General features: G+C 38.7%; 2 protein-coding genes and 1 long non-coding RNA gene across 3 annotated transcripts; all 3 read left to right on the forward strand.

Moving 5' to 3' along the window:
* The first annotated feature begins 505 nt into the window (after positions 1-505).
* On the forward strand, positions 506-2,996 carry LOC148927013 (putative disease resistance protein At1g50180). Its single transcript, XM_089070223.1, has 3 exons — positions 506-738; positions 830-1,494; positions 2,455-2,996. The coding sequence occupies exons 1-3, from the start codon at positions 506-508 to the stop codon at positions 2,994-2,996; spliced, it is 1,440 nt and encodes a 479-aa protein (XP_088926349.1).
* Positions 2,997-3,906: 910 nt separating this feature from the next.
* Positions 3,907-4,680, forward strand: LOC148927014 (uncharacterized). Its single transcript, XR_016137591.1, has 2 exons — positions 3,907-4,004; positions 4,295-4,680. It is a non-coding gene; the product is annotated as an uncharacterized LOC148927014 (long non-coding RNA).
* Positions 4,681-5,294: 614 nt separating this feature from the next.
* Positions 5,295-8,831, forward strand: LOC148927015 (disease resistance protein RPP8-like). The gene is made up of 3 exons (XM_089070225.1): positions 5,295-5,834; positions 5,953-6,292; positions 7,052-8,831. Exons 1-3 carry the CDS (start codon positions 5,295-5,297, stop codon positions 8,782-8,784), a joined length of 2,613 nt encoding a protein of 870 aa, XP_088926351.1. The 3' UTR covers positions 8,785-8,831.
* Positions 8,832-9,580: the final 749 nt, after the last annotated feature.

A 9,580-nucleotide genomic window follows, 5' to 3' on the forward strand; every position in this document is an offset into this window, starting at 1 on the left:
GATAACCATACGTGCCTTCTAAAGACTTTGTAATCACATCACAATCATTTTTCAGTGGTAACTATATCCTATGTATGTGGTGTAATAACAAATGAAATGTAGCCGAATTTTGTTGTTGGTTGGAAAAGTTTAACAACTGTTTAAGTTCGAGATATATGCCAAGTTTAAAACTAGTGAAAAAAAATTTGAAAATTTTTATGATATTAAACACCAATATTTCTTAAATATATTATGAGGGGAAAATGCCAACTCTGATATGAGAAGATAATATTAGAAAGATTGATTATTTTTTTAATGTATAAATGAACGTGCATACAATGCCGGTTCCTATATATATGAAGTCAACTATATGAATACCTTATCTTAGTAGAATAATTGCCCATAGAAATAGTCCTCAATACAACTGTCATTGTTAATAAAAAAGTTTGTCAATACTGATAAGTGATAACACAAACTGTAATCTATCAAAAAGAAAGGCAAGAAAAAAAAAGAAACAGAAAAAAAAATGGCAGAATTTGTTGCAAATGCGTTTATGGAAACCCTTCGTGATTTGGTGGTTGAAGAAACTAAGTTTTTGCTTAGTGTGGGTGGTGATGTTGACAAAGTGAAAAGAGATTTGAGAAGCATTCATGCCTTGTTGATGAAAGCAGACAGAGAAAGACGTGATTCTCCACCTCTAAAGAGTTGCATTTCCCAACTCAAAGATTTGGCTTTCAAAGCTGAGAATCTTCTTGAAAAGTATGCCATCCATTGAAGTTCAATCCAAAAGGGAAGGAAGGAGCCTCATGGATAAGCTTCAAAGGTACATTTGCATCGTTTGCGAGTGCAGCAGTGTCCACGAGGCCGGGAAGGAGGCTCGCGACATAATACCCGCCCTGGCCGACCTCACTCACAAGCTGGAGTCGGAGCTGGGACAAGAAAGCTCATTGCATTCGAGGCAGGAGGATGAGCGGCAGCGTCTATTGAGACAGACGTATGCTCATGAAGTTGATCATGATTTCGTGGGCATGGAGGAAGACATCGAGCTTTTGGTCTCCAAGGTGAAGGATGAAACGAGAAGGAAACGAGTAGTGAAGATATATGGGATGGGTGGTCTCGGAAAAACTACCCTCGCCAGAAAGGTGTACAACCACGCAGACCTCCAGTCTTATGCCCGGGCATGGGTTTGCATCACCCAACAGTTTCAAACTAAGGCGGTTTTCGCTGATATTTTGAAACAACTTGATAGAAAAGCAGAGATTGGTGGCGTGGAAGAGTTGGTGAGAGGAATTCATAATTTGTTGAAGGAGAGGAAATGTCTGGTTGTGATTGATGATGTTTGGAATAATGATGATTGGGAGATCATAAAGAAAGCTTTTCCGATGAATTGTAATGTCATTCTCACCACTCGCTCCCAGAATATTGCTAATCAAGAATCCGAACCGCACAAGCTGAGATTTCTGACCGAAGATGAAGGTTGGGCTCTACTTCAAAAAGTAGCATATTTTTCTTCAGGTCAGTTTTTGTTGTTCAAGTCTCTTCTTTCATCGATGTTTTCATTTTGTTAGTTCGTTAGGAAGTTGGAGCTTTTGTTCATTTAAGTAGGCCAAATGATCTCTAAAGTCGCAAATTTTGATTAATTTACAGTTACTTAAAATTTTCAAATATTTTGAATGTTATGTTGTACTCCCTCCGTCCCCTGGTAATTTTCCACTTTGGTTCCGACACGAGCTTTAAGAAATGTAAAGGAAAGTGAGTTGAAAAAGTTATTGGAATATGAGTCTCGCCTTTGTATATTAGTTTTATAATAAATTGGGAGTGGAATAAGTTAGTGGAAATTTATGATAAAAAGTGAAAGTGGATAATAGGGGACGGAGGGAGTTGTTTGGATTTTTATGTACAAGAATTTTGAATTTTCGATTAGGATTGAATCTTCGAATAGTTCGGATCATACATCTTTACATAGACATTCTCCACCAATATTCAACCAAGATCTTAAAAACTCATATCAAGTCAAACCACTACAATTAATTGAATGGATGGAGTAACTTGTAAGTTGGCTACGTAACACTAGTTAATTTTATTCTTATTGTTATGTTCCTTCTAAGAATAAATTGAATACATACGTCTTATTGTATATTGTGGTAGTTGATGCAGATTTAAATTCATTTGAAGACATTGGAAGAGAAATAGTATCCAAGTGTGATGGGTTGCCGCTATCAATTTGCGTCGTTGGAGGGATTTTGCGCAAAAAGGAACACACTTTACAAGAATGGACAAATGTAAATGTGAACATGGGATCATATTTGAGGCGCGGAGAAGGTGTTGAAGAATACAAAAGAGTAAAACAGGTATTGGAGTTGAGCTATAATGCCTTACCTTATTACTTGAAACCGTGCTTTCTCTATTTAGCATGTTTCCCCGAGGATCAAAAGATAGATACAGAGAGATTGTAATTATTGTGGATGGTGGAAGGCTTCATTTCACACCAAGATAAAGGACCTAACGAGACTCTAAGAGACGTGGCCCAAAGATATCTAACTGAACTTGCTATGAGGTGTATGGTTCAATTGCATAAAGCTTACATCTACTTTACGCGTGACAAGTTTGACACTTGCGGGCTTCATGATTTAATGCATGATCTCTGCTCTTCTAAAGCTGAAGAAGAAAACTTTCTGAAGCGCATTGATGCGTCCAAATATCTGAATGGCATTCCTTCACCAAGGTTAGCACTACCTCCATCCATTGGCAATTCCGTAAGCAGATTAGCCATTAATTATGACATCAAGAAGAATGTATCAAGTATAGATGGGTTAGATGGACTTAAAGATCTTAGATCCTTTATGCTTCTCATGAAAAAGTATTGTTATGCTGAAAAAATTGTCTTCAAAGAGAGCACGATTAACTTTGAGACGTCGCAATGCTTGAGGATATTTGTGGTAGACAGCTGTGAGTACATAGGGGATAAGTTACCGAGCAAGGTGGTTCTTTCGAACGATTGTGGCTTGCCTCTATGAGAAAGGCAAGGCTATCCTCCAGCTTCTTAGTTGAAGCTTCTTGTCTGCGGGCAAACGATTCAAGATCAAACTGAATTGACATCAACTTTTTGTCCTGACTGGCGTAACGACTATTCGTATCAAATATCATCTGGGCAAGCTCCTCATTGGTGTAGTTGTGTGGCGGTGGTGGTGTGGCGTCTCCGTTTTTTGTGCCCGGCGTAGCCATAGGTGGTGGCGGGTTGAAAATCGTGGTCGGGAGAAGAGAGCTCAATGAGAGCACCAATTGATAGAACTTCAATTCTACCGATTCAAGAGCACACAAATTATAACAGAAAAAAAGGCACAAACCCTAGCAGCAACTAGGATTCCAAACACACGGTTTCGAGAAGATATTTTTTATTTCTTGATTCTCGAAAATTTTGACTCTAATGGACTCTATATATAGAGTCCGGACCCTGCTTGATTCGACTCTACGATTCGGGAAAGAATCAAGAAGAAAACCCGAAAAAATTTAATAATAATATTCTAAACAAAAATATCCAAAAATAGGGAAATTAAATAAAGCAACAAATAATAAAAGATCTGCTATCTCTAATGTTGCGTGAAGTCACGGTAGCGAGTCGGTTTGGGGGCGTTCCTCCTGGGACGATCCTTCTTTGGCTGCTGCACCTCTTTCCCCTTTGCGGTGTGCTTTTTGAGTTGCGTAGCTACCTCGGCATTGGTTGTTGCAGGAGGTTCGGGCTGCCCATGCAGCATGTTCTCCTCGTGTTGTATTACAGTGTCGTTGAGTCCCCTATCAGTAAATGTGTTTATATATGTGTGTGTGTGTCAAGCACAGGTGGTTTGAGTATACTAGTGGTACTGACTTTATGCAAAAGTTTGTTGTTGTTTTAGAGAATTTACGTTTTGGTTCTATTTGGCATGCAAACAGATACAAACTGATTCTGAAGAGCTGCTTATAATCAAGACGAGGGAATCTCTTCTAGAGGCTTTAACTGAGCATGTCAAGGCAAATCAAGAATATGAGTCAGTAGTTTACCTTGTCTTGCTTCTCAGAAGATCTGGTCATTCAATTATTTGAACTGCTTTCAGTTTTACTTTATCTTTTATATGGATCTCGAGGATTTGTCTCTTATAAGTGCGGTAATTTACCTGGCAGTACATGTTAGCTATTTGACCTCCTCTTCATTCTATTATCTAAGCCATTCTCATTGATAGAAATGACACTAGTTGAGACTGTTGAGCATAATTTTCATAAGCCACGTCCCTATTTATAACCAGTATTCTTAATTTTTGTTTCCTTTGTTCTTCCACAGTGTGCCTGAGGTGATTTCCTTACCCATAACCGGTGGCAATCTCCAGTATTTGGAGTGGATTAAGAACAGTACTCGGGACTAAGATGACAGGAAGTCACTCAAACCGGTTTGGACTGCATTAAATAAGTCTTACTACTATGCATACTTATTGTCGGATCAGATTGTGCCTGTGCATACTCTGAAATGTGAAAGGGGACGACGATGGGGAGCCTCTAGGGGACTCCGGGGACTCCGATGCCGCCGGGTCTGGCCAAGGGACGATGAGGAGTGAGCGGGGGGACGCGTGTGTCAAAGCTCTGGGATGGTTTTTTTTCGTGAACTATGTATTTTTTTAAAAAAATTATGTATGTTTTTTTTTTATTTATATAAAATGGTTGCATTTTTCCCGTATTCATGTCGAAATTTTAATTCCATATTTGTGAATTTGTGATTTTGTTTGTTGAGATATCCTAGTGATAGTCCTAGTGCTTATCCACTATTGTACAGTGGGATATCCTAGTGATGTGGCGGTGCAGTGGGATATTGTAGTGACGTGACATGAGGTGTTTTGGCTAGTCCTAGTGCTAGTCCGCCGGGATATCCACCCTATTGTGGATGCTCTAAGTGTATGTTGATCTTCGCAGTGTTAATTTACTGATCAAAAGCAGGAAAAAAAAAAAAAAGAAAAGGGGAAGAGAGAGAGAGAGAGAAAAAAAGTAGAATGGCAGAATGCGTGATTTGGTGATGCAAATAAGTCTTTGGAAATCCTTCGTGATTTGGTGTAGGCCCTTAAAGAATAACTTAAATCCCTAAACATTACTAAAGAATAAAGCAAACTTCCAAACATTATTAAAGCAAAAGAATAAAGCAAACTCCAATGACTAAAAGTAGAATCTCTATACTACACAAGGCAAGTATAGTGAGATTCCTTCCTTATCAAAAAATTCCATCTGCCTTAATTGGGTGTTCTTCTTTTCTCCACTTTGAAAATCTCTGTATTGCTGTGAAGCATTTGTGTAGAATGGCAGAATTTGTTGCAAATGCTTCCCTGGAAATCCTTCGTGATTTGCTGGTTGAAGAAACTAAGTTTCTGGTTAGTGTGAGCGGTGATGTTGACAAAGTCAAAGCAGATCTGAGAAGCATCCATGCCTTGTTGATGAAAGCTGACAGAGAGAGACGCGATTCTCCAACTCTAAAGCTTTACATTTCCCAACTCAAAGATCTTGCTTTCAAAGCTGAGAATCTGCTTGAAACGTATGCGGTTGAAGTTGAGTCCAAAAGGGAAGAAGGGCGGAGGAGCCTCAAAGATAAATTCAAAAGGTACATATGCATCATGTGTGAGTGCTGCAGTGTCCACGAAGTTGGGAGGGAGGCTTATGACATTATACCTGCCCTGGACCAACTCACTAAAAAGTTAGAGTTGGAATTGGATCAACAAGACTCATCATCTCATTCCAAGCAGGAAGCTGAGCAGCAGCGTCTGTTGAGACAGACGTATGCTCATGAGGTTGAGCATGATTTTGTGGGCATGGAGAAAGACATCCAGCTTTTGGTCTCCAAGGTGAAGGATGAAACCAGAAGGAGACGAGTAGTGAAGATATATGGGATGGGTGGTCTCGGAAAAACTACCCTCGCCAGAAAGATTTACAACCACATTGACCTCCAATCTTATGCCCGAGCATGGGTTTGCCACCCAACAGTTTCAACATAAGGCCGTTTTCGGCAAGATTTTGAAACAACTTGACAAAGACATAAACGTTGATGTCTTGGAAGTTGAGGATTTGGTCACAAGAATTCAAAGTTTTTTGAAGGAAAGGAAATGTCTGGTGGTGATAGATGATATTTGGGAAGATGATCACTGGGAGATCATAAGGCAAGCTTTTCCGGTGAATTGTGATGTCATTCTCACCACTCGTAATGAGGATATTGCTAATCAACAATCCGAACCTCACAGGCTGGAATTTCTAACAAAAGACCAAGGTTGGACTTTACTTCAAAAAGTAGCAGATATTTCTCCAGGTCAGAAGTTTTAACTATATGAATATTGCATTTTTTAATATATTTGGCTGGTTGATGTATCATGATTTTGTTAGAAATTTAGTGGATAATTACAAGTACATGTGAACATTCGGTTTTGGATTAATTTTTTTGACCAAATCAAGACGTATCAAAAAATAAAAAAACTGAAATCTGAACATAAAAAAACTGATCCAAACAAATAAAAGAGTAGCTTTTTAGGGTAGAGAAATATTTATACTATTAATTAATAATGTAATAGGGAGTGATATTGATTTATATGAATCAATAAAATGAGGGAGATAAATATAAAATCTAATGCACTATTTAAATTGGTTATTTTTACGATCAACTTTTAAATTTATGGAAAATGCCCGCTAAAATTTATGATTTTAGAGAAATATCTGCCCTTAAACATACATAGTTTGATACTTAGAGTTTGTATAATCCAAGCCTTAGGTAACATGAGGAGTGAGCAAATTATTATAATTGAAATAGCCTAATGAAACGTCCAAAGCCTTTGTCCTAGCGGCAAGAAGTGTACACATTATTGTATGAGGTGCCGAGTTCAAGCCGAGGAAAATATAAATAAAATCTAATGAACTATTTTTACATTTCTTTTTGACGGTTCTTAATTTGTAAGGCTGGGTAGGACTAGAAATTTCTCTAGAGTACTATTAAATTTTATTCTTATTGTTATTTTGTATCCTACTAAGATTAACTTAAATAATATGCCTCATCTTATTTTGTATATTGTGGCAGATGACCCAGATTTAAAATCATTTGAAGATATTGGAAGAAAAATTGTATCAAAGTGTGAAGGGTTACCACTATCAATTTGTGTTATTGGAGGGATTTTGCGCAATAAAGTACACACACAATGGATAGAGGTAAATCTGAACATGGAATCACATTTGAAGCATGGAAAAGGTGTTGGAAAATACGATAAAGTAAATCAGGTGTTGGAGTTGAGTTACGATGCTCTACCTTATTACCTGAAACCATGCTTTCTCTATTTAGTATGTTTTCCTAAGGATCACATGATTGACGCAGAGAAACTGTATTTATTGTGGATAGCGGAAGGCTTCATTTCCTACCAGGATAAAGAAGCTAATGAGACTCTAAGAGATGTGGCTCAAAGATATCTAATAGAACTTGGTACGAGGTGTATGGTTCAACTGCATGATGAAGCTAACACCTACACTCCACTTAGGAAGTTTGTTTGGTGCGTGCTTCATGATTTAATGCATGATCTCTGTTCTTCTAAAGCTGAAAAGGAACAGTTTCTGATGCGCATTGATGCTTCCAAATATCTGCCCGACATTCTTTTACCAGCTCGAATAGCCATCAGTTATGACCCCAATAGTAAACCAAGTATAGATGGGTTAAAGGATGTTAGGGGTCTTAGATCTTTTATTGTTCTCCCAAAACACTATTATCCTAAACCAACAATGGGCTTCAAAGAGAGTATGGTTAACTTTAAGAAGTCGCAATACTTGAGGATATTTGTGGCAGAAGGTTGTGAGTTTGAAGGGGGGGGATTACCAAGCAAGCTGGGTGAACTAATTCATTTGAGATACTTGAGTTTGAGGGATTCTGATGTGAGAGAGCTACCAAAGTCTATATGCAGCCTGCCATACCTGCAGATCTTAGATTTGCGAGTATTACCCGATGTTGCTATTAGATTGCCAAATGTGATATGGAAGATGAAAAGACTAAAGCATCTGTTACTCAATCCCAAAATAAAAGTGATTGGAGGAGAGAAACTAAAACTAGGTGGGCTACAAGAGTTGGAGAGGTTAGGTGAGATCAGCAGTGAGACAACTTGCATTGCAGATATCCCTACATTGATTAGTCTACAGAACATGTGTGTTGAAGTTCGTGATGTGGATAGCCTGTTAACTGTATTGAACAACAAAAACAGCCAATTACATGAGAGTTGGCTTTCAGTTCGCTCATGTGATTTAAGTTCGGAGAAAGGTAGAGAGGTTTTGAATCACGGGTTGATGTCTCCTTCGTTGGTTAGTTTGGGAATATATGAATGCATCATGAGTAGCAGTTTTCCATACTACAAACCAGAGATGTGTCAGAATTTAGTAGAGTTGAGCCTTGTAAAATGCAAGGTTAAGGTAGATGTGAAGGACTTTGGCAAGTATCCCATGTTGCAAAAGCTATGTTTAGATAAAGTCGAGATGGAAGAAACATTAACTTGCCACTCAGATTCATTTCCACGACTCCAGAGACTTAGTTTATGTAATTTGCACGATTTAAAGGTATGGGAAGCAGAAGAAGGAGCAATGCCAAAACTTAATTTCTTGAGTATCAATGGGTGCCCCAATTTGGAGAAGCTTCCAGATGGTTTGAGATTCTCCTCCTCTCTTCGAGAAATGCTTATCTGGAATATGCCAAGAGAATTCATGGAGAGAGTAAATGAAGAAGATTATGGGCCATATGTCCAGAAGAGCATTGTTATGGATTTTGTCTACAAAGAATAAGCAGTTATCGAAGAATAAGCAGTGGTTGAAGCAAATGTAATCAATTTGTGAGCATAAATTCTATACATCATATATATAACCTTGTGAGCAAATGCTACTCCATATATATACGATCATGACCTTGTGCTATTTCTTTTTCAGATGATAACAAAAGTTTGATTCCTGCCTGGTGATGCCTCTCTACATTTACTTATTAGCATTTATTGACTCAATTGATACTCCATAAAACTTTCTTGATTTTGTTTATGTACTCTCTGTTGGAGATTTAGAGATTACAAGAAGGAATACAAGAAGAACTGAACAAAAAATTACAATGGAAAAATTCGAAACTAATAAACTGGAAAAGCCGAGTCGAGGAGTCCTCTTTCCGCAAGACGAGATACGCCCCGGTAGTGCTCTTCGGATTGGCGTTTCGTCCCCAAAGATAAAACGGCTACGTCTCTGATGAAGCAGCACCGCTATCAGCAGAGCTCCGGCGAACTGGATGGAGGAGAGGGCAGAGCTTCGACAGAAGGACAATGCAGAGAGAGAGAGCTTATGATGCAGAATGCTTTCTAGTGTATGAAGTGTGTAGAATGCATGGAATGGCTACGAAGCGTTACAAACGCGTTACAGAGCTGAGAGTCTGTGAGTCTGAGTCTAGAAGCTTCTAGATTCATTCACGACGTGGACTATCACTTACCGCGTCATACTGACGAGGTGGCATCCCGCTTGGCTCGCTGACGTGGAAACGGTGGTGGTCTAAAAAGAAACTAGACTTGGGCCAAGCCCGCAACTAGGCCCAAGCACCAAGCCC

Source organism: Salvia hispanica, chromosome 4 (assembly GCF_029641045.1).
Source record: "Salvia hispanica isolate PSC_SH4W2 chromosome 4, Shi_PSC_v1, whole genome shotgun sequence".
Lineage (NCBI taxonomy): Eukaryota > Viridiplantae > Streptophyta > Magnoliopsida > Lamiales > Lamiaceae > Salvia > Salvia hispanica.

Coding starts and splice junctions, on each gene's coding strand:
- LOC148927013 (XM_089070223.1), top strand. CDS start 506: ATGGCAGAATTTGTTGCAAATGCGTTTATGGAAACCCTTCGTGATTTG. Junction 739..829: donor GCTGAGAATCTTCTTGAAAA/GTATGCCATCCA, acceptor TTGCGAGTGCAG/CAGTGTCCACGAGGCCGGGA. Junction 1,495..2,454: donor AGTAGCATATTTTTCTTCAG/GTCAGTTTTTGT, acceptor GGATGGTGGAAG/GCTTCATTTCACACCAAGAT.
- LOC148927015 (XM_089070225.1), top strand. CDS start 5,295: ATGGCAGAATTTGTTGCAAATGCTTCCCTGGAAATCCTTCGTGATTTG. Junction 5,835..5,952: donor TCCAGCTTTTGGTCTCCAAG/GTGAAGGATGAA, acceptor CTTATGCCCGAG/CATGGGTTTGCCACCCAACA. Junction 6,293..7,051: donor AGTAGCAGATATTTCTCCAG/GTCAGAAGTTTT, acceptor ATATTGTGGCAG/ATGACCCAGATTTAAAATCA.